The 25,026-nt window shown below is 48.1% G+C and overlaps 9 protein-coding genes across 9 annotated transcripts; 5 read left to right on the top strand and 4 right to left on the bottom strand.

The window, feature by feature from the left end:
• Positions 1-246: 246 nt before the first annotated feature.
• GGS25DRAFT_495123 (ATP-dependent RNA helicase mss116) lies at positions 247-3,145 on the top strand. Its single transcript, XM_049261412.1, has 3 exons — positions 247-828; positions 889-2,492; positions 2,520-3,145. Exons 1-3 carry the CDS (start codon positions 458-460, stop codon positions 2,816-2,818), a joined length of 2,274 nt encoding a protein of 757 aa, XP_049115686.1. The 5' UTR covers positions 247-457; the 3' UTR covers positions 2,819-3,145.
• A 278-nt stretch (positions 3,146-3,423) lies between these two features.
• On the bottom strand, positions 3,424-4,997 carry GGS25DRAFT_325834 (peroxisomal targeting signal 2 receptor). The gene is made up of 3 exons (XM_049257869.1): positions 4,673-4,997; positions 4,362-4,587; positions 3,424-4,285 (listed from the first exon to the last, which is right to left on the bottom strand). The coding sequence occupies exons 1-3, from the start codon at positions 4,843-4,845 to the stop codon at positions 3,629-3,631; spliced, it is 1,056 nt and encodes a 351-aa protein (XP_049115685.1). The 5' UTR covers positions 4,846-4,997; the 3' UTR covers positions 3,424-3,628.
• A 386-nt stretch (positions 4,998-5,383) lies between these two features.
• Positions 5,384-6,928, top strand: GGS25DRAFT_532483 (uncharacterized protein; the record flags this gene model as incomplete). Its single annotated transcript, XM_049265595.1, has 2 exons — positions 5,384-6,053; positions 6,121-6,928. 2 exons carry the CDS (start codon positions 5,384-5,386, stop codon positions 6,555-6,557), a joined length of 1,107 nt encoding a protein of 368 aa, XP_049115684.1. The 3' UTR covers positions 6,558-6,928.
• Positions 6,751-8,477, bottom strand: GGS25DRAFT_325734 (glutathione-dependent formaldehyde-activating enzyme). Its single transcript, XM_049257867.1, has 5 exons — positions 7,790-8,477; positions 7,612-7,704; positions 7,503-7,558; positions 7,225-7,426; positions 6,751-7,167 (listed from the first exon to the last, which is right to left on the bottom strand). Exons 1-5 carry the CDS (start codon positions 8,012-8,014, stop codon positions 6,850-6,852), a joined length of 894 nt encoding a protein of 297 aa, XP_049115683.1. The 5' UTR covers positions 8,015-8,477; the 3' UTR covers positions 6,751-6,849.
• Positions 8,478-9,219: 742 nt separating this feature from the next.
• Positions 9,220-11,115, top strand: GGS25DRAFT_495116 (uncharacterized protein). Its single transcript, XM_049261411.1, has one exon. It carries the CDS (start codon positions 9,794-9,796, stop codon positions 10,625-10,627), a length of 834 nt encoding a protein of 277 aa, XP_049115682.1. The 5' UTR covers positions 9,220-9,793; the 3' UTR covers positions 10,628-11,115.
• A 75-nt stretch (positions 11,116-11,190) lies between these two features.
• GGS25DRAFT_325709 (uncharacterized protein) lies at positions 11,191-12,347 on the top strand. The gene is made up of 2 exons (XM_049257866.1): positions 11,191-11,696; positions 11,803-12,347. Exons 1-2 carry the CDS (start codon positions 11,438-11,440, stop codon positions 12,261-12,263), a joined length of 720 nt encoding a protein of 239 aa, XP_049115681.1. The 5' UTR covers positions 11,191-11,437; the 3' UTR covers positions 12,264-12,347.
• Positions 12,348-14,411: 2,064 nt separating this feature from the next.
• On the bottom strand, positions 14,412-17,572 carry GGS25DRAFT_522802 (uncharacterized protein; the record flags this gene model as incomplete). The annotated part of the gene is made up of 4 exons (XM_049264309.1): positions 14,412-15,293; positions 15,355-16,285; positions 16,348-17,205; positions 17,262-17,572. The coding sequence occupies 4 exons, from the start codon at positions 17,570-17,572 to the stop codon at positions 14,412-14,414; spliced, it is 2,982 nt and encodes a 993-aa protein (XP_049115680.1).
• Positions 17,573-20,440: 2,868 nt separating this feature from the next.
• On the top strand, positions 20,441-21,158 carry GGS25DRAFT_522801 (uncharacterized protein; the record flags this gene model as incomplete). The annotated part of the gene is made up of 3 exons (XM_049264308.1): positions 20,441-20,479; positions 20,639-20,872; positions 21,006-21,158. 3 exons carry the CDS (start codon positions 20,441-20,443, stop codon positions 21,156-21,158), a joined length of 426 nt encoding a protein of 141 aa, XP_049115679.1.
• An 826-nt stretch (positions 21,159-21,984) lies between these two features.
• Positions 21,985-24,466, bottom strand: GGS25DRAFT_325602 (MFS general substrate transporter). The gene is made up of 6 exons (XM_049257865.1): positions 24,136-24,466; positions 23,747-24,056; positions 23,635-23,693; positions 23,541-23,580; positions 22,960-23,478; positions 21,985-22,903 (listed from the first exon to the last, which is right to left on the bottom strand). The coding sequence occupies exons 1-6, from the start codon at positions 24,221-24,223 to the stop codon at positions 22,216-22,218; spliced, it is 1,704 nt and encodes a 567-aa protein (XP_049115678.1). The 5' UTR covers positions 24,224-24,466; the 3' UTR covers positions 21,985-22,215.
• Positions 24,467-25,026: the final 560 nt, after the last annotated feature.

Below are 25,026 nucleotides of genomic sequence, written 5' to 3'. Positions count from 1 at the left end.
TTCGGCCTGTCGTACCGTACGTAATTCATGGTTCAGGGGTCTAAAGGTATGTAAGTACAGTAAACCAAGGATACATACTGTGTCTTGGATAGCTTCGAGTTCAAGTTCAACGTTATCAATGGTGTTACTCTACAGTCTCTTTACCTGTTGTACAATGTACATAGTCTTATCTACAGACTAAGTGGAGATAAGTGGTTCGGAGAGATATTATACCTTTCCGAGGCGTGGACCCATTGCGGGTCCGGCACCTAGAACTTTTTCTAGTGGTCATTATTAGTGCGAATCCAAAAAAAAAAAAAAAAAATTTCGGCGGGCAAGTAATATCTATTAATTCAAAGTCCCAATTCACCACGCGCCAAAAATTTCTTTTTGACAAGGCCGTGTTCATATATTACCTCTTCACCTCTACAACTTTTCAATTCAGGTGAAGCAGTCAATTACTTACTTCACATCTGCAATGTTCAAGTTCTCCTTACAGCGGCATGCCCGCTTGGGTAGTTTTGCTCGGCAGCATGTCTCAACCCTCGCTGCGCGACAGATCTGCTCTCGACCCCTCCTAGCAAAATCTTACAATTGGCCTCAGACCGAATTATATGTTCGGCCTCTCAGACAAATTGGAGTGCGCTTCTATTCACAAGAATATGCCGTAGCTGAATCACAATCCGACGATTCGCCAGCTTCTCTCTACGATGTTACTCGTTTTGAGGACCTGGCCAAACTCGGCGTCGATGAACGTATTATACGAGCCATCACTGTCGACATGAAGTACGACACAATGACCTCTGTCCAGTCATTAACCATCAACCCAGCTCTCAAGGGAGTCGATCTGTGAGTAAACTATCATGCCCTGCTTATCATTATCAATCAGTCGCTAATTACCTATTATAGAGTTGCGCAAGCCAAGACTGGAACAGGAAAGACTTTGGGCTTTCTCGTCCCTACTTTTCAACGTATCATAGCAGCCGACCCCAGTCTTGCTGCTCGTAATCCTATCAAGCGGGCCACCCCCCGGGATGTCCGCGCTATCATCCTGTCTCCAACTCGTGAACTTGCGGAGCAAATTGCCGTTGAAGCGAGAACACTTTCCCGGCACACTGGAATCGTCATCCAAACAGCTGTTGGCGGCACAAGAAAGAGAGAGGCTCTCTGGAAAATGCAGAATGAGGGCTGCCACGTCCTCGTTGCCACCCCAGGTAGACTAAAGGATCTCTTGTCCGACCCCGATAGTGGAGTTGAAGCACAGGGCCTACACGTCCTAGTGATGGACGAGGCTGATCGTATGCTTGATGTTGGTTTCTCGGATGAAATTCGCGACATTCTCGGTCTCCTCCCAAACATCCGCGAGGTTGACCGACAAACTCTCTTGTATTCCGCAACTATTCCTCGGGACGTCGTCCATCTAGCCAAAAGTATGGTTAAGACGGATAATTTCGAATTTGTTCAAACTATCAGCCCTGACGAGACACCTACCCACGAAAGAGTTCCGCAGCATCTTGCATCCGTCGCTAGCTACGAGAACTGGTTCCCCACTATTATGGAGCTTGCCGAGCTTGCCATGAAGAGATCTCAGGAAGACCCTGAGGCTCTTCCTTTCAAAGCCATCATCTTCTTTTCCAACACGGCTACTGTAGAATTTGCCAACAATATCTTCAGACGTACTTACCTCGGACATAGAGCAAGAGGCATTCCCATATTCGACATTCACTCTAAACTGTCTCAGCCACAGCGTACGAGGAATGCCGATGCCTTCCGCCGCTCTCGAACTGGTATCCTTATCTCTTCAGATGTCACAGCCAGAGGAATGGATTTCCCCAACGTATCACACGTAATTCAAGTTGGTCTTCCACCTGACAGAGATCAGTATATCCACCGAGTCGGACGAACTGGTCGTGCTGGAAAGAATGGAGAAGGTTGGTTGATTCTGACTGATAGCGAAATATCGGAAGCTCGAAGACGTCTTCCTGATCTACCTATCAAGCCCAACCATTCCCTTAAGACTGCCAAATACGTACCAGGACAAGAGCCGACCGATCCAGATGCGGAGCGTATCTTCACTGAGTTTGCTCAAGCGTACAAGACCTCCCCCAAGAGCCTGTTCGCGGGCGTTTACAATGCCTTACTTGGCCAGAAGTTCGGGAGAGGCTTCCAAGTCGAAGATGTCGTTGCTCTCCTCAACTCTTGGGCTCTGACTGGCCTCGGCTGGACTGAACCACCCGCTATTTCGCCCAAGTCAGCTGCAAACCGTGGATTAACTAGGGTACCAGGTATCAGAATTGGACACGACAATTTTGAAGGTGAATTCCCAGAACGATCCAGCTTTGGTGGTGGTTTTGGTTCCAGGGGCGGAGGAGGCTATAGCTCTGGTGGCTTTGGCTCCAGGGGTGGGGGAGGCTATAGTTCCGGAGGCTCATCTGGAGGCTATGGCTCTAGAGGCGGAGGGGGCTATGGTTCTGGTGGCTCGTCTGGTGGCTATGGCTCTGGTGGCTCGTCTGGTGGCTATGGCTCTGGTGGCTCATCAGGAGGCTACGGCTCTAGCTCTAGAGGTTCTGGAGGTTATGGCTCAAGCTCTGGTGGCTCCAGAGGGTCTTATGGATCTGGTGGCTCTGGTGGCTCTGGCGGCTCTAGGTTTGGTAGCCGTGATAGCAACTCCTTTGAGAGTCGTTTCAGCTCAGGGGGTGATCGCCGAGGTGGTGGAAGCAGCCGGGGCGGCGGAGGCTATGGAGGTGGCCGGGGCGGCGGAGGTGGAGGCTATGGAGGCGGCCGAAGTAGCGGCGGCAGCGGCGGTGGCTATCGCTCCTCGCGTGGCGGATCCTTCTAGGTATCAAAACCCCGTCCCCAATGAGGCGAAGATGGAGTGGATTCCTCCATATTCGGCACATTGTGTCACCTCCAATTGTACTATCTCACTTCCGAAGCACACCACCACCTTCTAGTCGGCGTGTCATATACCAAGTTATAGGCTATGCGCAGTTGCCAGCACCTAGGCTGGCGGAAACAAGGTGAATTGCGCAATGATATCACAGAAGGCTGGTTATTGGACGTTACGAGCAGGATGCAACAAATCACAGCATTCGCGGGAAGAATATTTCACGGGAGTCAAGGTTTTGTCTTGCTTTTTAGTTAGTCCTAATGAAACGGCAATCGGGGAAGGGGAAGGGGAAGGGGAAGGGAGAAGGGAGAAAGGGACGCCGGTGGTCCCTCGTCAGAAAGGAAAATAGGCTAGGCTGGACTAATCAGCACGGAAATCTCGACTACTTGTACTATAGTGTAAGAGGGCACGTTAACGAAGAATCCGAAGAGAAAAAACGTTGAAAATCAAAACTTGGTGTGCATGTGTATGTATGAATTGTGATCCTTTTGAAATGCTCTGTGTTTATGTATCCAGTATACAAAGGCGAAGCTTAGCAAACCCGATAAGAGAGCATGCGGTACCCAAAACTTCGAGTTTCCGTCTATTGAACCCACATGCAAACCAATATACATTGGATATGTCTAAAACACGGTAGGTTATCACTAGTCACTAGTAACACAATCCCTCGGAACCTTCCTGAACGCCCCCAATGCAATATTTTCATATACGGCGCACATGAGTCTTATCCTTTCTACCTTGACTTTCCAACAGCTATGGTTATGCCTGTCCCCGCAACATCGCGTTTGCATCCCACAAGAGTACCCTCTCATCCCAACCAACGGTAGCCACCCAACCCCCAACACCGAACAGACACCAGTCAACGCCGGTGGCGAATTCGGTATGCCTGTTCATGATACCAAGTTGAATCCCGGCCTTGACCGGAGAAGCCTGTTGGGCTGGCATCGTGGACCCATCCGTCCACAGACGTACTGTCATGTCGTAGCTTGCACTGACGAGTATATCGCTGGCGTGCGGGCTCCACGCTAGCCTTCGGACCGCATACTCGTGGCCCATCATCACGGAAGCGGGCCCGCCAGAAGGGTTCCGTATGTCAAACGTCCGTATCACTCTATCCACGCCTCCGGTTGCGATCACTGTGTGGTTGTATTTGTTCCAGTCATGCGTCAAGATCTCACCCGGCACGGCAGGAGGGGAGGGTCCTTGTGGGAGTGGGGCAGGAGACGGGACGTGAACTGGAATCTTGGCTGTCAAGTGGTATTGGGCACTGGCCGGCGTTCGAAGGTCGAATAGGCGCAAATGCGAGTCGGTGGAGACAGCGGAGATGAGAGATGGATTGGAAGGGCAATAAGCTGTGCTATAGGTACAGTTCCCGACGGGAAGAGTTTGGATGGAATCCTTTCTCGCTGGCGACCACTGCGAAGAAAAAGCTTGTTAGAATTCTTGGTACTTGCTTCGACTGCGATGACTGTGGGGGGGTAATTATACATACGATTTTGACAGTGCCGTCCCAAGAACTAGACGCAAATGTGTCTTTAGTGACAGGACTCCACGCTACCGAGAAGGCCTCTCGCTTGTGCTCATGAAAATTCATTATGGGGAAGTCGTTCACATTCATGTCATAGAGCTTTATGGAGCCATCGCCGCATGCGACCAGTAGCTGGTTCTCGTTAATCTCGGACCAAGCGAGGTCATACTGAGCATCGTTCGTGTCGAAGCTAGGTAGTAGATATAAATGATTAGGTTTGTGATCCAAATAGTGAGTGAATGGCTCGCATTCATACAGAAAGAAAGAAATCTCACGTTTTCTCAACCTGGATACCTTGGGGTCCCAAGCCTAGGCAAAAGACACGGCCATTGCCTACGATGCCGTAGTTTGCGGCGGTTGCGACAGCGATGCGCGAGTCGTAGTAGGGCGAGTACTTGACGGCATAAGGATTCCAGCCGGGTGTGCGGAACTCCAGCATTGAAGCCATCCTGCTTATGGATAGCAAGTATGTAGATTACTGGCCCATAGACCGCAAACTTCGAGACTTGGCTATCGCATTCGACCTTTTACTATATACTACATTGGTATGCATATGTAGGTGCTATAGGTGCTATAGGTATGTAATAAAGGAATGACGATGAATGGAAAGCCAAGACGTGGGGCCTCGGCTTTGGGGTTATAGACGAAATACAGTATAGGTACATAATACCTAGTATATGCATAAACCTAGTATGGGTGGAGTGGGATGTTTCACATGCAACTTGGAAGTATCTTATATGCAAGTATGTCATACTCAGATCGGATTACATACTTTGTAATTACCTCGAAGGCTAAAACACATCGATGCTTTCTTTCCTTTTTGTTAATCAATATTTATCCCAAAATTCACTTTACCGCTTGAATATATCATGGATACGTTCTCGAGGACGAAACGAAAGCTACCCGCCCCGGAAGAATCCATTTATGACGATGAGAATGAGTCAACAGAAGTAAAACTCGCAGTCCTCTCATCTTTGCATCCCACAATGAGCCAAGGGTCCTTACTCGAAGCACTTTTGGCACACGAGGGTTCCGTCGAAGCAGCTTCTACTTCTATATTAGAAGACCTGTTAAGATCACCCAGCAAAAAACGCATAAAACCATCGGTTGGGCATCAAACTTCCCTGAGATTATTCGCTTCCAAGACCTCAACCGAAGAACGTTCAGTGTCCCCCAAAAGAGCAAGGCCGCTGTCTAAGAAAGGGACAACCCTTCATTTATATGACCCAGAGGACGTGGCTGAAAACACGCCCTGCAGCATCATACACAACTTCCTCCCGCCAGAGGAAGCCAATGATCTTCTCAAAGAGATGTTAGATGAATCCAACTCATTCGAGAAGGTCTCTTTTAAATTATTTGACAATGTCGTCCAGAGCCCTCATACATCCAGTTTCTATGTGGCGTCCGAAGCCGAAATTAATACTCAGAAAGAAGATTACTTCTACAACGGGGCCCGCATATCAGACGTTCGGCGCATCACACCCCAGCTTTTGCGTGCTAGACCAAGAGTTCAGGAAGCGGTAAACAAAGAGATTCAAAATCGAATCAAAACTCGGTATCCCAGAGGACAGAAGCTCAAGCACCAGTCTCCAAACCCTTGGTCGCCTAATTGTGCCTTTGTTAATTGCTATAACGGACCTCAGGAGAGTGCTCAGTGTTGGTTATCACAGCGACCAATTGACTTACCTGGGTCCGCGAGCTGTGATAGGCTCCATCTCCCTAGGCGTAGCGAGAGAGTTCCGCGTTAGACGAATAATACCAAAAGACTCTGACAATAATCGTTTAGATGATATGGACGCCCAAGGACAGATCTCTATACATCTTCCTCACAACTCACTCTTGGTTATGCATGCCGAGATGCAGGAACAATGGAAACATAGTATTGCCCCGGTCCAGGCAATCGATCCCCATCCTATTGCAGGTAGCCGGAGGATCAATATCACCTACCGTGACTACAAGCAAAACTTCCACCCCAGAAACACCCCCAAATGCAGATGTGGAATTCCGGCGGTATTGAGGGTCGTTCAGAGGAAGACAGAGAATCTAGGAAAGTACTTCTGGATGTGTCATGGTGGAAATGTGCCTGGCAAGGAGCATTGTTCATTCTTCCATTGGGCTGAATTCGACGACGACGGGAATCCTATCTGGAACAAGACCTGATATGAAAAAGTCGCCTGGGAAAGACACTCTACATGAAGTATACCTTGATATACGGAGACCTCGATATCTCCCGTGTTTCACGTCACTTTTATGAAGCATGGGTGGGGGCTGAAACGTACGAGTCGTACATCTTAATCGGTAAGAATATTTGAAGACAGCCACCAATATCTAAATCCTCGCAATCTGAATTGAGTGGAGAAATGGCTTAGGTTCTAATGAGTGTAACAGATCATCCTTTACAAACAAGCCCAGGTCTAAACCCCTCCGTTCTCGGTGGCTTGGTCTTCAAGATTTATGGCTCGACATAGCGTGGTTCACGATCGTACCCATCGCACACCTCCAAGCCCAGGTCATTGACATTTAGGTCATTAATAACCCTCAGGTTGATCGGTATCCGGTCCAACCAAACCCTAACGAAGCCTTGCCGATCTTCTGGCATTGCATTGATCTGGTCTTCGGTGATCGGTTGTAGCTTGTTATACGCTGATACCCCACATATCTTGCAAAAGACCTTTCCAAATAGCTTGTTGTTGAACAGGTAGACCTCAAGGTTGTCTTCGCCTTCGATTTCGACCTGCTCCTTTGGAGGGTAACACCACGCGTATGCATGCTATGGGCAGGTTAGATACCATTCATCAATGAGGTGTGTTCAACCAGAGATGCTTACCCTAGAACAAATGCTACAGTTGCATTGTATAGGCTTCCAACGGCCGGTGATTTGATCAAACGGTTTGGATTTGACTGCTATTCTCACTGCGCCGCAATGGCAGCCACCCGTATACAGCTTACCTCCGTCTACTACGGCCTTTGGTTCAGGTCCCGTGAATTTTGGTGGTTCATATGGTTTCCCAAATGATTGACCGTCAATGCTAGAGATGAAAGGAAGAATGGTTATTGATGTACACTCTTTGAAATTACAACAGTACCTAGAAGGATATCACTTACAAGTCCCTTTCTACAGCCCAGGCGTCCATACCTTGGCCATGTTGGAAAGCTCGAACCTAGAGTTTGGTTAACCCTTCGCCTGTCATTGAAGCTGATAACGGTCACCTGCATTGACTCCGATTACTGGCTCCTTTTGTTCCCCTGGCTGCGGGGGTGTAATATGTCCCACGACCATGAGTTCAACTCCACATTTGGAACAGAACTATTTCCCTCTCACGTCAGCAAAAGAAGCCTTGCACATCAACAGGTTCTTTACAGTTAACACAATAGACACAATGAGCACATACCTTGTGGTTCCAGGTTTTCCCTCCGAATGTATAATTCGCCAGGGTACTGGGGTCACCTTTGACAAAGTGCAAGTTCTCGCTTTTAGGCGAGAGCCAAAGAGCACCCCTCTTATAGCACAAGCTACAATTGCACTCTTTTGGCTTGGAACTCTCAGGCACTTGAACTTCAAAGACGTATTCAGCGCAGTGGCAGTTGCCCCGGTAAGTCTTCAGTTGCTCCGACATTTCGACAAAAGGCGAGTCCAAGAAGACGATTCTCACAAGTGTAGGTATATGATGCTTATATTTCTGCTTGCGGCTTTGTAGGAAAATGGGTATGATGGCAAAAGTAAGTTTCACCTACGGAGTTGTTCAACTTATATAACGGACACTACTGCAACAGCTTTCGATCCTGCCTGGGATCGGGGAATCTGAGCTGTCGAACGCATGAGACGAGCTGAATTTTCATGATGCATATGCCTAAACAGAGTTAGAATACTACCGCCGCATGCATAGGTATCTACCCTTGAACGCGGACATTCCGTTGCATCCGCTGCCTATCGACGGATTACCCGATCCTATAGTCGGCACCCGCATATCAGGTACTAATACCCAATCACAAGATTGAATCTCACATAAGAGCACAACGTCGTGTCTAGATCGCGACGTCGTGCTTAAACCGCGATCCTGGCTATGTCACGCTATCAGGTGACTGACTCAGTCTGGCGATTCGTACCTAGGGATATTGAGCAATAGATAGGCACGCTAAGTACTAAAGCATCATGAGTTGTTTAAAGCCTCATGACTACATACTACCCATGCCTAGGTTAGTTAGGTATATATATAGTAAAACTCTCCCTATTTCAAAATAATCCTACACATCAATCTTCTCTCGAGGGGACGAGCGAATGTGAAAAGAACGCGTCAATCACTTGGGCGGGTTTGCATCACAAGTTGTGCCTTACTAGTGGAGGCTCCAGGGTTGATTCGTGACAACGAAGAATTTTGCAGCGTTGATAGGATAACTTGGAGTAGGGATCATCACCAGCCAGGCAAATTGAAAACAAGCATAGTGTTCTGACACTTGCGATGCGAGCTATTTTATTTGAGCTGTCCGTTACCAATCAACACCTACAAATGGGACTGAATAGTAACAGGCTTCTTTTCAAGAATTTAGCGAACAGTTCGTTTAGCAAAGTAGGTGCTTACATGGAGGTAGGTATGTATGTATGTATGAGATGTGATAGTGGACATCATGTGTGATCCAAAGGATGAAAGTGACAGGACGTGCATGTAGGTATGTACTTAAGGACCGGTAAGGTAAGTATATGTAAGCGACAGTTTATTTACAGTATGTCTAACACAGTCCATTACAATATGTACACAGTACAGTCCAGATAAGATACCAGCCCTGCATTGGTGTAGTTACATGGATAGCGGCAGGTACGACATTCAACTTGAAGGAAACCTTGTTACCTTGGAACTTTGAACTAACGGTCTGTAGGTACTAGGTACATAGTTACTAGATGTACCTACCTAAGCCTAAGGTTAGGATACATAGTTGTACAACTTGCAACGCGATGCTGGCGCTCTATTGACTATTCCCTTTACAACTCAAACATCATCGTATCTCGCTTGGCTTTGTGAGTTGTACAGTACTGGGAGGACGAACACTTGGTTCATTTCATTATTTGATTATTTGATGAAGTGAGCTTTTGCATACTTTACCCATTTACAACTACGTTTGGATTTACTGTACGATGGCAATGATTTGTTAAGCGGTGTTGAGACTTTTTTTTCCCGCCATCATTGCGCGTTTCTTTCCATTAATCTCTCTCCGCTCCGGTTGGCAGAGTAGGCACACACCACCACCACCACCACCACCACCACAACCACGGAGCCCGACGAGGCGGAGGCCAACTCCCCAACCTTAAACCGGACGGCCTCTAATTGAATTACTGCTTCTGATTAGCAACATTTATTACAACATACCTACCTACCTAGGTACCTAACCCGAATCCCCCCATGCCGCCAACCAGACTTCCGCGCGGTTTCGCGCACGATGTTCTTCTTTCCGAACTCTCACCCCGATCGCAACCCTCCACAACGTCAGTGACGACATCGGCGACCCTCGTACGAAAATTGCACAACTTCGCGTCCCGCAGGCTCCTCCCCCGACTTGCAACCGGCGTAAGCACGGTCCCAGAAGGATACGGCCGGACCCCTAGCGGGCCGTCTCCCGGTGCCGTTGTAGGCATAGTGCTGGGGTCGGTTGCAGGGTTTGTGCTGCTGCTGCTGCTGATATACTGGTGCGTGAACCTCGGGACATCGGCCCCACAGACGGTGATCGAGGGCTCGGTGGGCACGGGTCCGTCGTCATCGGTGGTCTCGTACCGGTCACGGCCCCGGGTCCACCGCCACACCCACCGTTCGTCGCGGCAGTACTCGCCGCACCGCCGGAAGGAGACGGTCGAGATCGTCCGCCGCGAGCGCGACATGCGACGCTCGCTGTCCCGGGCCTCCACGCCCCCGCGCGCCCCCGACCTTGATCAGATCGTGGTAGTGGAGGAACATGACCGGTCTACGATCCCTAGGTCGCGGTCGAGAAGCAGAAGTGCGAGTCGTCCCCGCCCGCCGCGGGCCCCGCCGGCTCCCCCGATCGACGACGAGATCATCGTGCTCGAGGAACATTCACCGCCGCGCCGCCGCGAGAGTCGGAGCTACAGACGTAGAAGCAGCGAGAGGAGGAGCGAAAGGAGGAGTAGCGGTGGGCAGTACAGAGACGTGGACCCGCATCGGTACGCGGGTGGGGATGGGCCGTCCCGGGATGTTAGTCGGAGGAGTAGTTCGCGGAGATGATTACGAAGAAGATGATGGAGATGACAGTAATGATGAGGATGATTAATGGTCTGGTACATATTTATGTGGCTGGTGGGATGAGTTGCCTAACTAGTCTGAAGCAAAGCAAAGCATGATGTCTTGGGGGGGGGGGTGAGGTTGTGTTTTGGAATATACCTACATATACCTATGAACTGATACATATTACATAGGTATGTTGGCCCTTAAGTTGAGTGTGTGTTTTGGGACTCTTGTACATAGCATTCAAGTTTAATGGTCTTTTCTATTGATACCTACTTTTAGATACGTAGTATGTACGTGGACAGGATTATTGCTTGACGGGTTTGAATATTACTCTACTTTCACATAGTAGTATAAGAAGGAGTGAAGGCATAACCTGCATATAACATCCAGTACCTGCATTAATGTATCCACTATAAAGTCAAGCATTGTTATTTCCTCCAGATTCACTGGATGGTTTCACATGTCAAGCGGGACCTGCAATTCAGACTGGATGACATCATGACATCATGACGTCTACCTAGGGTAGGCAATACTGCTTTCAGCTTCAAATGTTTTGAACTGCACCTTCTTCATTCCATATTCATTTTCTATTTACATACCCTATTCATAGATGTATTCTACATAGCTACATCAATGATCTCAATTTATAACGTTGTCTTTTCACAATCCATAATCCACCCCCCTACTCTCATTATTTCCGCAAAACCATACCAAATAAAACGAGAGAACATTGAAGTCAAGTAAAAGTTTCAACAAACCAAAAAAAAAAAAAAAAAAGAAAAAGAAAAAAAAAAGAATATAATAAAAATGGACTTTCCCGAACACCAGGTCCCTCACATTATACGTGCCTTGACCCAATTCTCGCGCGACTCGCAACAAGAAGCACTGGAGGACTATTTCTTGCCCAATGCCTATTTTATCCACCCTTTCTGCCGCGTGCCCTCTTTCAGCGATATCAGAATCCCCTTTACCAACCGAATCATTAATTCTCGCTGTTTCCTCGCCTTCATCTACCAATGGTATCGCATCCTAAGCCCTGAGATCAAGCTTGAGATCGACTCGACCAGTAAGTTTTGTCTCTTTTTACCTCTTCTTCTCCTTTATGTGTATGTAGCTTTCACCTATACTTCTACTACGATAAAATAGTATGCTGATCGATGAACCACCTAAAGGCTTCGATAAGCACGCTAACCTCCTATACGTCTCGCTCCGCCAGACCTTTACCCTGTGGTTTGTGCCGCTGTCCCTCTGGCAAGCTAACGTAAAGCTCGTCACTGTGCTACATCTGGAGCGTGTGCCCGTCGATAGTCGGAACAAACCACTTCTCAACGACAAGGGCGAGGTGCCAAAAACTTCAGACAATGACATACTCAATGACCAAGAAGAAGAAGAATTAATCCTCTCAGAGCAGCCGCCTAAGCTGTACTTCATTAAGGGCCAAGAGGACCACTACCATGTCGAGGATTTCCTCAAGTTCATCGCGCCCTGGGGTGCTTCGCTGCTGTGGGCCATGTGGCAACTGCTCGCGACCATCGTCTGCGCCATCGGCGTCGTGCTATTGCGTAGGCCCATCATTTTTCTGCAGGAGCGCGTATTGGGGTTGGATAGTTTGGCCATCCGGAAGAAGCCGTAGAATGGTGCTTCGAAAGGCTGGCAGAATTCAACCCCGGAGAATATTGGGTTGGCGATAATACGTACTATAGAAGACTGCGCGCTATGCAATTTGGGACGCTTCATTATTGATCTCATCTTGCCGTCGCGCCAGAATCGTGGCGTAAAGGGGCACGAAAAAGAATATGATATGGCCAATCTTAATCATTTAACGTTCACGCCCCTTGAACGGCCCGGGCCTCGGTGTTGTCACAAGAATGTACCGAGATCGACGGACTCTGATGTAGACGAGGCGATCCCAGTGCCCATGATAGGGACAAGAGAGGGTGCCCGCGCCAAGAAATCTGTCGCGTTCCATGTCACCCCCCCGAGCCCGAACCAAAGTTCAGAAGGGCAAGTCGTGAGCCCACGCATGGCCCATGCAAAGCTCGTAAGTTACCTAGAGAATAGGACTGAACACAGGCTTGAAAGCATGGGGGGAAAAATTCCAGAGATAAACGAGAGCTTTTTTTCATCCGACACCACTAATACATCTGACTCCACTACCGATGATGAGGACGACAGGAAATCCCAGAACATCAAAAACTTGGAGCCAATCGAAAGGCCTCGCGTCAACGACAATAACGACGGTTCAAAGAGACCGCTAAGGACTGGATTCGTCAGTAAGGCCCTGCCTAAAGGCAGCGGATATGAAATGGGGATGGACAAGGAAGTCACGTTCAGTGATCCGGAGACGTATACAATTCAAAGTACGCCTACTATCATCATCACGAAGACCGACACGTGACGCGGTTTCGATTGGGGTCATATTCAAGGAAAGCGTATGTGGGTGGTAGACGAAGCTCTTCATTTCCCGTTTTCATATCATACTACGAGCAGGTGTGTACGTATTGATGGGCTAGAGCAGAGCAACTGGTATATGGATATTGGTGCTGCGGTTGGACATGCATATCTTATACTCTAGTTTCTCTTACAACCAAGAAGGGCGGTCTTGTTCTGATACCTCTATTCTGTTCCGGTATGGATGAGCTTACTGGTCGGACGACAAACCTACCAGGTAGGCTGGCTGTAAGATAATAATATATTCATATAGCGTTACGGCCTGTGGCATTGGCTTTACTCTAGTATGACTTAGGGTGACTTGATACACCCCCTTTTTTGGTGTACTTAGATATATATGTAGTACGCGTAATTATAAACTGACCACCCCCCTAACTCCCATTAATACCGGTCTATGGTAGGAGACTCACGGCTGTAGTATGAGCGGATAGCATATGTATTTGATCCTAAAACCAGACCGCCCTGCTTAGGTAATAATCATTCATCACAACTCTTTTAGGAAACGAAAGGAAAAAGGGGGGGTGGGGGGAGAGAGCGGCGGAAACATTCCTACATATGTATGTACGTGTGAGTAGGAGAGAAGGATACCTAACTACCTACCTAGGTACCTAGACAGGCAGACACATGCCCAGAGACTAGAGTAGGTATTGTACCTAGGTTAGTAGACTAACCTAAGCTACACGATTCCACAGGGGTAGGCAGGGGTACCTACCTACTACCTAGGTTACGTATGTAATTTAGCTAAGCTACCTACCTAGGTTAGGTTAGTCAGGTAGGTAGGTAGGTTTACAAGGGGCTAGTTACCTAGGTTTAGTCTCATAAGCATTTCTTTTCTCCCCTTTATTCACTTGTGTACCTATATGATATATATATAGGTATCCAGGAATTCAGGATAGAAGGGAATGTATGTATAAGTAGGTACTAGGTTAGAAGGAGGTCTCGAGATAGGTGCCTAGTTGAGTAGGTTACCTAAATGTGAAAATCTTCGGATCCACGAAGAGGAGGGTATTAGAAGTTTATCGTACAAGAAATTTAGGACAATGGGAAACAAACCGCCGAAGCTCCAGAGCAATAGCGGCTCTGGGGGAAACTCCATCCATCAGGAATAGAAAAATAGAACAAAAACATAAATCAGGGTAGAGATGAATGCACGGTCATTATTAATCCATTCCTCATATCTCGTTCAAGCTGTAGTCTAGTATAGCACGAGAGAACCATGGTAGATAAAAACATCCCATGTCCCGGTTCGAGCACTGGTCGAAGCCATATCAAATCCACGCAATTCCTTTCCCTCTTCTGAATCGCGAATAGATAGTTGGATTTTTGATTCTCAGCCGCCGCCTTGCTGCCCCCCAAAGAAAAACCCATCGAAAAGATCAACTTGCTGTCCATCACTGAAATCATGATGCAATCCTTCCCAGCCTAAGCCGAAGCCCATGTCCATCTGCATGTCTGTATTGGCTATCCCGTCCGAGTTCGGGGTGCCTTGGATATTTTGGAGGAAGTCCATGCCTTGTAAGTCCGAATAATTCATCGTAGCGCCAGGAGTAAAGTTGCTAGCCGGCGATCTAAGTATATTGAAATTGGAACCTCCACCGGCATTTGGAGGATATGGCTGACCGTGACTTGATTGTGGGGTCAGGCTATTAACGGATACTGGAGAATTGCTGTGAGCACCGGGAGAAGGAAGAAGGACGGGGTCTATAGCAGAATTGTCAGGAAGCGAGGCCGCATCAGATATGCTACCCGCACTAAGCATGGACTGCGGCATGGAGCGCAACATGGAGTATCCATCCTGTTCTGCTTTGACGCTAGGGATGGACATACGGAATCCACCGCTCTGTGATGGTGCCTGCATAGAACCCATCTGTGACGTTTCACGTGAGCTGTAGCTTTCCTGTCCAGGTGTGTTGTAAGATGAAGTAGCCCGAGACGTTGAATGATCAAAAGAAGGGCGGTGATGAGCTCTTTGGCGGTTGGCTGTTGCCTCTTTAGTGTTCATATAATCGACTCTTTCATTACCGTTCCTGGGCGTACGCTTGCTTCGATGCAATACTTGCCCAAATCCACCAGTAGAATTCGCCATTTTAATAGTTGCCTTGACTGTCCGGTCAAAAGCATCCCGGCAAGCTTCTGCGGGTGGACATTTTTCAATGAGGTCTGTGAAGACCGAAGTGGCCGCTAGTATCGTAAAGTCTACCTCATCCATCGTCTATAGCCCATGTTAGTTGAACAACGCATTTACTCACCCCTTAGTATAGATTATCACTTACCAGTCGACTTCGAACGACATGCGAGTGCCAAATGGCATACAGATAAGAGATTCCTGCCATGAAGAGGTGATGCGTAGCCAGATACGTGTAGTTGACCAAGCCCATCAGATGTAGCTGTCTGTATAAACGGAGGATCTTCTGGCCTGCTTCCGCTACCTTGACATATACCCTCTCTTCGTCTTCCTGCAGCTCGGTCGTATAAATGGACGGACTATTAACCTCTTTCGATGTGTTGTATTCGCCCTCAAACATGGCTGGCACGCTCAGACTTTGTCGATAGAGCATGATAATAGTTTGCCAGTAATTCAACTCTAGGAATTCGGGGTGAAATGCGACTCCAGAATCCTGTTGCGTTGGTGCTGAATTTTTCCATTCATATAATCGCCCATCAATATTTCTTCGCCAATTCCTGAAGGAGTCAAACCTTTGCAGGAAAGGAGACGGCAGCTGAGTGTGCATATACTCATTTCTGTTATTCTGCCCCTTGTATCTTGCCATCTGTGTTTGTTGATATTGTAGAACTTGAAGAATCTCCGATTGGAGCAGCCGAAGCCGAAAATAGTGCTTGGCCACGATTTTATACGTGACATCGCCCTCGGACGGGCGCTGAGTGAAACCAGCAGTAGTGATGTAGCGGTCATCTAACAGAGAAGGGAACTCGGTTGTGATCACTTGATCTGACACGCCGAAAGGTCGTCCAACGCAAGTGCTAACAAGCCTGTCAAATGAATACGTACACCACCAGAGTCGTCTTCTAAGATCGCGTGTATACTCTCGCCTTCCTCTCTCACGTTGGTAGGCTTCTCGCGATTTGTCATTTGTGTCGTCAACTTTGAGTTTAGCTGAGGAAAGGTCAAACTCGAGATCTTTCCCATCTTCATAGTGAAGTCCTAAGTCGACTGCTAATCTTACGGCGACACCAACAATATACCTAACAGCTCGGTCAATAAATGTACTCTCACCGTGTATGTTCATGGAATTTGTGAATCCTACCATAATCCAGGCGGAACCGGGCGAAGCAGAGCAAAGTTTGCCAGCAGAAGCACAGCCTGAAGCTCTTCCAACCCTCCGCCACTGTTGCTTAGGCAAGCCTCCAGATGGACAACGGCACTTGCGTGATACTCCTCGGGCTGAGCCTGTTTTTTCTCTTCGCCGGATGGCTTGGTGGCAGTTGTCTGCGCATCCATAATGATGCCACCTCCTATTGCATATACCATGTTTAAGACGTAGAGCTCTTTTGGGCCTCGTACTCTACCTTCTTCAGCATATGCACGGTCAAACATCTTCATAAAATCATCTCGATGAAGAACGGGAATCTGGGGGTTCGCGTGTTGAAAATACAATTCCACCAGCTTCAAGGCTAGATCCTTGGGGGGAAACTCGGCTGGCTTGATGGTTGGCCGAGTATGCAGACCAAAGAATGAATCACGCATCGACGTGCCTGATGCGACGGCTCCATTGCTAGAGAGCGGTTTATAAGGTCGCACCCCAGTTTTGTCAGAAGTGGACTTTTGATCACCGACAGACGACTGAACAGCAGCGAAGACTACGCGTGCAAACGAGATTCCGGTGGCAGACCCGAGATGTCTCTGTCCGCCACTTCCACTGGGTTTCGCAACCTTGGGCTGCTTTTCCACTTCGTCATTATTCTTTTGCGGTTTCACAACGGCCGGAGCTTCTGCATTACCAGGGACAGCAGAGGGCAAACCATCTGTGGGTGAGCGTCCTAGGCCGCCATCGGTTCCGGGTCGCGAACAATATTCTAGATTGTTAGCAGGGGGAAACCTTATATTGTTGCGACGAAGCAGAGATTCTAATTGGTCGACGCGCGTTTCCAGGTAGTATACATAGCTAAGGGGAGGATTAATTCAACGAGTCGTAGTACACTCGATAGGCAAGGAACTAACCTCCGAGGTATCTCTCTTTTGGTTATAGGGTCATAGCCGACACAGGCAACCCTAGCCTTCTCGCAGCTGGCGCAGCTGGGCAACTTTTGGTCGCATCTATTTTTGCGCAACCTACAACGGTTACACGCGCTGACGTTGCGGAAGCTGCTAGACTGACCAGTCTTGGAGCTCTGGCCAACACCATCATGCAAATGTTCGGTGGGGGAGGTAGGACCTCCATTTCCCGAAGACGGGGAGTCTTTATCGGGGGACGAAGCGCGTTGACGTTTCGAGGGATGCGGATCTGGCGAGGGCGGCGAATGAGGTGGCATGGCTTCCGAGTCCAAATTCAATTCCATTTATGAACAACAACCTTAAGATATCGCTCGTTATCCGTTTGTCGCGAAAGCGGTCAGAAAAGTATTGCTTATTGCCTTTTCCCTCTTTCTCTCTTTCCTTCCTTCCTCCTTTTTTATATATATATCTTATCTTATATCAATACTACGTCTGTATACAAAGTGTATGTATACGAGATGTAGAATTGAATGATGCGCACGCAACTCGTTGTCGGTATTCGGTATTGGTTGTTTGACCGTTCACTAGGCATTCACTGTTCACTATTGAGCTGCTGAGCTTTGGGGGCTACTCGAAGGAATCAAATATCCCCCGCTCCATCTCTTAAGCTTAAGACTGCGTGAAATATTCGAGAAGGCAAGGTTGCAAAGAATGAAGCCAAGTTCGGGATTGGTCGGATCGAAAGTTGGAATTGAGAGATGTATCACTAGAGTTAAAACAATTTACGGTGAAGTGGTACCTGAAGGTAGGTATCTCTAGATGAGCAAGTGAGTGACCTTGAGCTTGAAAAAGGCTGAAGTTGAAAAAAAGAGCATTGGACCTGGAAGGATAAAAAAAAGATAAAACTGGTATGTAACCTGTAGCTTCCAAGGCTCCTTCCAATCTTGAGCGGGTTACTACTAGGTAAGTAGCAGGTAAGTGCAAGTACATACATACATACAGCGGGAAGGACGGCGGAGGCAGGCACAGGCAGACAAGACAGGGCTTGTTCCTCCCCTCCCACATTACAAGAGTGGTAAGCTGTATTGCGGATCTCTATACAAATTAACAAATTAACGACCTTGATTAACAAATTAGCCTCCAAAACATCAATCTCATCTGACCAAGCACTTAAACACTTTGCATCCAACCACGTTACTACATATAACTTAAGTTTGTAGTTGTATTTTTATAGATAGTATAGATAGTATAGATAGAATTGAGAATACATGTAGTATATATAAATAAATAGGAATTTTGGAGCAATCGGAGCTTTGTTGGAGAGTATGCATGTACTACACACGAAGTATATATCCGTTGATTCTCTTATCGTCAGCTACTGCACGTGTTTCTGCTTTTATCAATTAGTTAACTAGTTAGTTATGTAACATTAGATACTAGGTACATGTACATACCGTGGACAATGGACATGAACAAAAGTTCGCACTAGTAGATTTGCCATGTTACGAAAAAAGCCCATGTAATTGATAAGGAAGAATGATGGGATTTCGAGAAGACTAGCAAAAGAACCGGTCACATTTTAGCTCAAATTTTAGCTCGGCCCAAATAGTCCAGGGTGTCTTCAACAAGCCCCCACCTTAAAACCCCACATCTGTTCCACCTGTCCGCCCAATACAGAAACGAACTAGAAATATGAACATACCAGGTAATATCCTTCTAACAGTAACTATGCTGACAAGATGCTAATGCTGCACGTGGTTTCTCCGCACATGATGTACTAGGTATTCTGTATGTGCTTTCAATACCTAGGGTACATACCTTATGTACATCTTGATGTACAATACCTAGTACATCTTGATGTACATGCACAGTGATGCACTACAAGGTATCAGACTGCATAGCACATTTATGCATGTGCAGCTGAAGGTCACCGATACTGATCATCTCAACGATCGGTGTAGAAGAGTATATCTGCTTCCAGATGTCCCTACTACTAGTAGTACTGCGCAGTACATGCCCTACATACCTAGTACTATCTATCAACCTTGACCTGTCTAGTATCTAGCTATCTCTACTTCAAGATTACATACCTAGATACATACAGTAACCTACCTTTCCACCTATTCGATCCACGACATGAACATAGACAAGTCTGGAACCACAGCTTGTCAGGTTATCCATCATACTACATCATTGATGCCTTCTGTAAAAACAGCACTTGAGTATAAACAACATGATGATATCAAATCACTACCTAGTACCTAGGCAAAGTACCCAACTCCACGATAAAAGATCATCGTAGCCATCTCTCGCCTTGCCTTGCCTTGCCTTGCCAACAAACCGCATGAAGATCTCCTCAAAATATGGGACACCAACCACGATCAATATGCAGGCTCTAAACAAGGTATATACGTTGGCAAGGCCTGCCAATAGCCATCCTCGCAGCACGCACTTCGTTTGTTGGCTATGACTTCCACGTCAGTTCCGCAATGGTAACCTTGCATACGAACTCAAAACTAACTACTATCTATGCACCTAGGTATGTAGGTAGGTACATACATACGTTTTTGCCTATCTAGATACATCCATAGTATGTACTGTAGAAAGTGGCTCTCTTCTTTTCTTCTTGGGCACTCTTGCTTCTTACATGGGGAGTCAAATACCGGCATATGCGGATGAGCTAGATAAGCTGAACAAACCTCAAAAACTCCATACTTGGGTATCCATGGACCGTGGACCATGGATTGTATTTGCATCTTTCCTTCCCCACAGGCCTTTACCTACCTGGGTACTGGACCTATGCATGTACGTATGTATGTACGAAAAGCCCCCCACCCCCTGTCTTCCCCAGATATAGATCGACCCAACAACACTACACACCTTCTTCCAACCCCATCATCAATCATCACCGCCCTCATGCATAACAAACAGTCTTTTACATACATACATACATACATACATACATACATACATACATACATGTAGAGCTATCACAGCACAGCCCGCACCGAAACCCCCCATGCCACCACCACTAGTCACAAGCGAAGAGTAACGTAACCCTGGCGCTCCACCACCATGCTATTTGATATTATCCATGACCGCGATATCCAGCCTATACTACTAGACCCTACAACAATAACAGCAACAACAACAACATCACGAATACGCGGCCACTAGCCACCACCATGCCACCACCACCACCACCCACCAAACTCTACCGCCGCGTCCCCTCCACCTCCCGCACGAGCCCCCCTCCCCCTCCCCCTCCCCCGCCCCTCCTCCGCTCCAACCGCCTGCAGTCCTGCGGGCACACGACCCGGCGGAAGCGGCGGGCGCGGCGGGCCCTAACCGACGAGCAGAAGCAGTACCTAGCGTCGTCGTAGCTCGACGTCGTGGACGCGACGCCGGACGCCGCCGCCGATGCCGCCGCCGTGCGCGCCTGGCTGGCGATGCTGCTGCACCGGCGCTCGCACCCGGCGCCCGCGCGCGTCATGGACACGCTGGCCCCCTGGTCCGGCCGCGACCTGCACCGCGCCTCGTACCTGCTCACGCGGCACCGCCTGCGCGCCGAGGCTGACGGCTGCCTTATCGCCCGCGATATCGTGGATGCTGCCAAGGTGTGCTTATCTCTCTTCCCCCTCTTCCCCCCCCCCCCTTCCTTTTCCCTGAAGTAGTAGTCTCTTGCCCCCCTTATGCATATCCCGAACCTCGGTTACCTACCTATACCTAGGTGTCTGTCAAAAACCAAAGGTCTTCTTAGCTGACCAGAGGCTTTCGTCCCCCCCTCCTTCTTTAGCAATCACGCCGGAAAGCGAGACTGCAGCAGCAAGGCTTGAAACCCCGAAGACTGCGTTAAGGGGGTGGGTGGTGGGGGAGGGTACAAAGCCTCAACCTGGTAGCTAGGAGAGACGGAGACGCCTAACGTGGTATGATTTAAGTGGTAAAGGGGTTAAGGGGGGGGGGGGGAGGTTTGAGATTGGCCCCTACATCCCTAGATACCTACTTAGGAAGCTCGAATACCTATGTAATGAACTCACATCCCCTGGTATTTGCTGTACCTGTGATCCTCCATTTTAATGGTAGGTATCTACCTAGGCACTTAACTACCCACCTGTATGCCGTAGTTCGCATCTGATGGATGCATCTAGATTGGTGACGTACTGTACAGTACTAGCCAACATAGCATCTAGTGGACTGGGGCATTTCATCTGAATAGGTATTGAAAACCAGAAAAATAAGTTCGTTAACCCTCGGGGATAGAAATTTCAATGCTACCGAGATACCCAAGTTAGGTACCTATGAATGTAAATACAACGACCGTGCTTTCGTCTGTCAGTGCAGACGCCCTTTCTCCCCAACCCCCCCCATCTACCTAGTACCATATCCCGTAATACACCCATTTGTATTTTGGATTCCTAGAGTAAAAAAAGAGAGGGAAGAACCCAAAAACCAACCCATCTATGACCCCGCTAGAACGATGAAAAAGAGGCTGTTATAAAGATGAAATTCCTTCTTGCTTGCAACGCCTTGAAACCCCCTCTTTGGACGATGCAGAAACGAAAATAAAAACAATAACCGATCGGTATCTTCCTTGTAGCCCCTCCCCGCCCATGCCCAAGTTCACCTTGTCTTCCCAATAAACGACTCTGTCCGTTTTCTAAACGGCAACTCCTTTACCCAGTGTAGCTCCCGAAACCAGATATCGATCAGTATACAGAGGTATCGCAGTAGTTCCTTTCCGAGGAACAGAGAAAATCTAGTCGCCCAACCAGTCTATGTGATTAATAGAATACCCTTTTCCCAACCATAGATATGAATGACAAGGCCGTGATGATCCGATACAGAAAGATCCGGCGCCGAAAGGAATAAGTCATTAAATGTCGTAACCCGAATGTAGTAAGCCCTGTTGTATTCTACCTGGAATCCCGCTAAATGAAACAAAGACTCCGAATGAAACCACTTACGCTCCCGACTGCAAGGGAGCTGCTTGACCGGCGGCCGGGGCTGTGTCTGGTCGAATGAGTTCTGCGTTATTCGCGGGGACTGTTGTGGTGTCTGCGTGAGTCTGCGGCTCTTCGATTTGAAACCCGACGATCGCACCACTGATGGCCACCAGAGCACTGCACCACCACGCAAGGCCTGAGTAACCGGACTGCAGGCCGACGGCGTAAAGAATTCCAGAGATGGTTGGTCCGAATGCTCGGCAAAGACTCGCTGTGGAGGCTGCTACACCATTGATAGTGCCGAGGGCTAGGTGACTCGGTGCTGAGTCGGCGGTTAGAATGGCATTACTCGGGTACGCCATGCTCGCAAATGTGCACTTCCAGACAAGAACCATCCCAACGCCCATCATGCGGTACTGCTCGGGAAGTAGCACCAGATACGGCGTCACCAAGTAAAGTGCGAAATAAATGACGACCAAAAATCGGAATAGGCGGCGTGCGCCGAATCGTTTCAGAACGGGAGGAATTAGGAACATGTTGATCAGCAGCTGGTAGGCCCCCTGGGCACTTAGGATGATCCCAATTGTTTTGCTGTCGAGTCCAAACCCATCAACAAACTTGAAAGGTAGTGATGTTGGCACCTTGTTCTCTGGCGGTGCCGTGCTTAGGAACACGGGGAAAAGTTGATCGAAGGTCATTGTGTGGCTTCACGGGCTACATTAGCTGAAAGCAATACCATAGCCCAAAGGTGCGGAACTTACAAAGCCAAAATACCGAATGACACGATATTTAATACTACTGGTCGGGTGAAGATCTTTGAAATTCCAAGGCTTGACTCCTCACGGCTACTTTCCAGGTCAAGCGTTTCCCATGAAATCGAAGGTACGGAAGCCGATCGGATGCGTGGGGAATTCTCCGGGGTAGCCTCGTTCGTTCGGTATCCAGGCAACTGCTCCTCGTGGTCGATGAGTGGCTGCGTCTCCATCTCAGAAAATTTGGCTTTTTCGTCTCGTGATTCTGCGCATTTCCCGAAAATCGGCAAGCAGGAAAGGATCCAGTTTCCCAACTCCAGCCCGCGGTCTGGCTTTTGCTTCTTCTCAGAATGAGTCTCTTCAAGGAATAGAATGCCGTTGATAACCCCGATAAGAACAACGAAGGCGCTAAATAGGTTAGGAAGGAGGTAGGGATATCTATCCCAGATAGTACCAGGTGCAAACAGGCTGGGATAACTGATACACGGGCGAGCAAGCGCACCGCCTATCATGGGCCCGATGATTGACCTGTGTAATTGTTAGACGGAATGGCTCTGATAATGTGACTATTTGCAAACAAAACTACTGACCCTAGACACCATACAACCGGCATAATGGTATAAGCTCGAGCTATGTCACTATTTAGTAACCCGTTCTAGATTTCAGGGGGTTTGAGCAACTTACGTTGATGCTCCTTGGCAGTCACTAACTCAGCAACGGTCGTCTGAAGAACTCCCATGTTTCTAATTTAGTGTTAGTGAATGACTTGAAACTGGCCACAATGCTGCTATCTTACCCATTCAGAAGACCTCCCACGGCGCGGGCAAGGAGAGCAACGGTCAAATTAGGAGCAAAACCAAAGATTAAAACACTGAGCGCAGTGCCAATAAGACCTGTGAGTAGCACGGGTTTCCTTCCAATTTTGTCGCTCAGTCGCCCCCACATTAGGCCGGTTGAGAATTCAGCGAAGGTGAATGCAGATGTGACCATGCCAGCATAAAAAGAGATCTTGCTCTTATCCTCGGTGATGTTGAAATCTTCAATCATGAAGTAGATATATGGGAAAATACCCATAAATGCGATTGGTTCACATATCCGGCAGATTGCTAGTTAACATATCAGCCTGAGGCCCACATCAGGTAGTCTTTCACCAAACCATAAAGCTTAGCGTTTGCTCAATCATACCTAGAACCAACATTTGTCGTCTGGGAAATGGTGGTATGGCACCACTCGTCGTGGGACGAGTGGGCTTCAAAAATGAGTTATTCCTCATGGTAGCTGTGATTTCTCGTTATAGACTCTGCTGCGCTACATGAAAGGCTCAAGGAGCAGAAGAACAGGAATGGTGATGATGACGATGACGATGACGGTGGTGGTGGTGGTGGTGGCGGCAGCAATGATAGTCAAGGTTCGACAGACTCGGGCTTATATGTAAGGCTGATGATGTTGATGCTGGGTATAAAACGGGAAAGCAAGTTGAGGTCAGCTTAAAAGTGAGGTTAAGAATGACGAGCAAGGATGACTTGTCAAGCTCGCAATACCACACTTCAGTTGCTACGGTAGATAAAAGGGCTTTCAGGTAAGCAGCAGGATGGATGAAGAGATATATGGTTATATAATCAGCTTGACCCGAACAGGAGAATAAAGGAAGAAGAGCTGAAAGAAGTAGTTTGGAAACAACGATCTCACTAGCGTAAGTGTCCATGGCGAGAGACGGGATATTAAGTCATTTAATATTTTAGAAGCAGCGGTGACAGATGTTAGGGCGAAAAGCAAAGTGCAAGTGTAAGTACAGTAGATGATCCTTCCAGCGGTGCCAGGTGTAACGCGGCGATGGTCTCACAAGGTATGGAGTCCCAACTTCTCGTAGGATAGAGCTCTGTGATGACCAGAAGTGGGCTGCCCTTGTGGGGACCGTAGTCCCATGTTCGAGGCGGTACGGGGTATATACGATGACATGTACCTGGGCAGGTTACTGGGTTCATTGTTCTTTGAAGTTGCTGGGTTGCTGGGTTGCTAGGTTTGCTGGGTATGCTGGGTATGCTGGGTATGCTGGGTATGCTGGGTAATGCTGGG

This window comes from Hypoxylon fragiforme (assembly GCF_022984875.1).
Source record: "Hypoxylon fragiforme strain CBS 206.31 chromosome Unknown GGS25scaffold_6, whole genome shotgun sequence".
Classification (NCBI taxonomy): Eukaryota; Fungi; Ascomycota; class Sordariomycetes; order Xylariales; family Hypoxylaceae; genus Hypoxylon; species Hypoxylon fragiforme.
This window is presented reverse-complemented; position numbering and strand designations above follow the sequence as displayed.

Coding starts and splice junctions, on each gene's coding strand:
- GGS25DRAFT_325709 (XM_049257866.1), top strand. CDS start 11,438: ATGGACTTTCCCGAACACCAGGTCCCTCACATTATACGTGCCTTGACC. Junction 11,697..11,802: donor GCTTGAGATCGACTCGACCA/GTAAGTTTTGTC, acceptor AACCACCTAAAG/GCTTCGATAAGCACGCTAAC.
- GGS25DRAFT_325834 (XM_049257869.1), bottom strand. CDS start 4,845: ATGGCTTCAATGCTGGAGTTCCGCACACCCGGCTGGAATCCTTATGCC. Junction 4,588..4,672: donor GGTATCCAGGTTGAGAAAAC/GTGAGATTTCTT, acceptor TCTACTACCTAG/CTTCGACACGAACGATGCTC. Junction 4,286..4,361: donor GGGACGGCACTGTCAAAATC/GTATGTATAATT, acceptor TTTTCTTCGCAG/TGGTCGCCAGCGAGAAAGGA.
- GGS25DRAFT_325602 (XM_049257865.1), bottom strand. CDS start 24,223: ATGAGGAATAACTCATTTTTGAAGCCCACTCGTCCCACGACGAGTGGT. Junction 23,479..23,540: donor CCGGTTGTATGGTGTCTAGG/GTCAGTAGTTTT, acceptor ACAATTACACAG/GTCAATCATCGGGCCCATGA. Junction 22,904..22,959: donor TCATTCGGTATTTTGGCTTT/GTAAGTTCCGCA, acceptor TAGCCCGTGAAG/CCACACAATGACCTTCGATC.
- GGS25DRAFT_325734 (XM_049257867.1), bottom strand. CDS start 8,014: ATGTCGGAGCAACTGAAGACTTACCGGGGCAACTGCCACTGCGCTGAA. Junction 7,705..7,789: donor GGAAAACCTGGAACCACAAG/GTATGTGCTCAT, acceptor AGAGGGAAATAG/TTCTGTTCCAAATGTGGAGT. Junction 7,168..7,224: donor ACTGTAGCATTTGTTCTAGG/GTAAGCATCTCT, acceptor ACCTGCCCATAG/CATGCATACGCGTGGTGTTA.
- GGS25DRAFT_495123 (XM_049261412.1), top strand. CDS start 458: ATGTTCAAGTTCTCCTTACAGCGGCATGCCCGCTTGGGTAGTTTTGCT. Junction 829..888: donor GCTCTCAAGGGAGTCGATCT/GTGAGTAAACTA, acceptor TACCTATTATAG/AGTTGCGCAAGCCAAGACTG. Junction 2,493..2,519: donor TGGCTCTGGTGGCTCGTCTG/GTGGCTATGGCT, acceptor GTGGCTCATCAG/GAGGCTACGGCTCTAGCTCT.
- GGS25DRAFT_495116 (XM_049261411.1), top strand. CDS start 9,794: ATGCCGCCAACCAGACTTCCGCGCGGTTTCGCGCACGATGTTCTTCTT.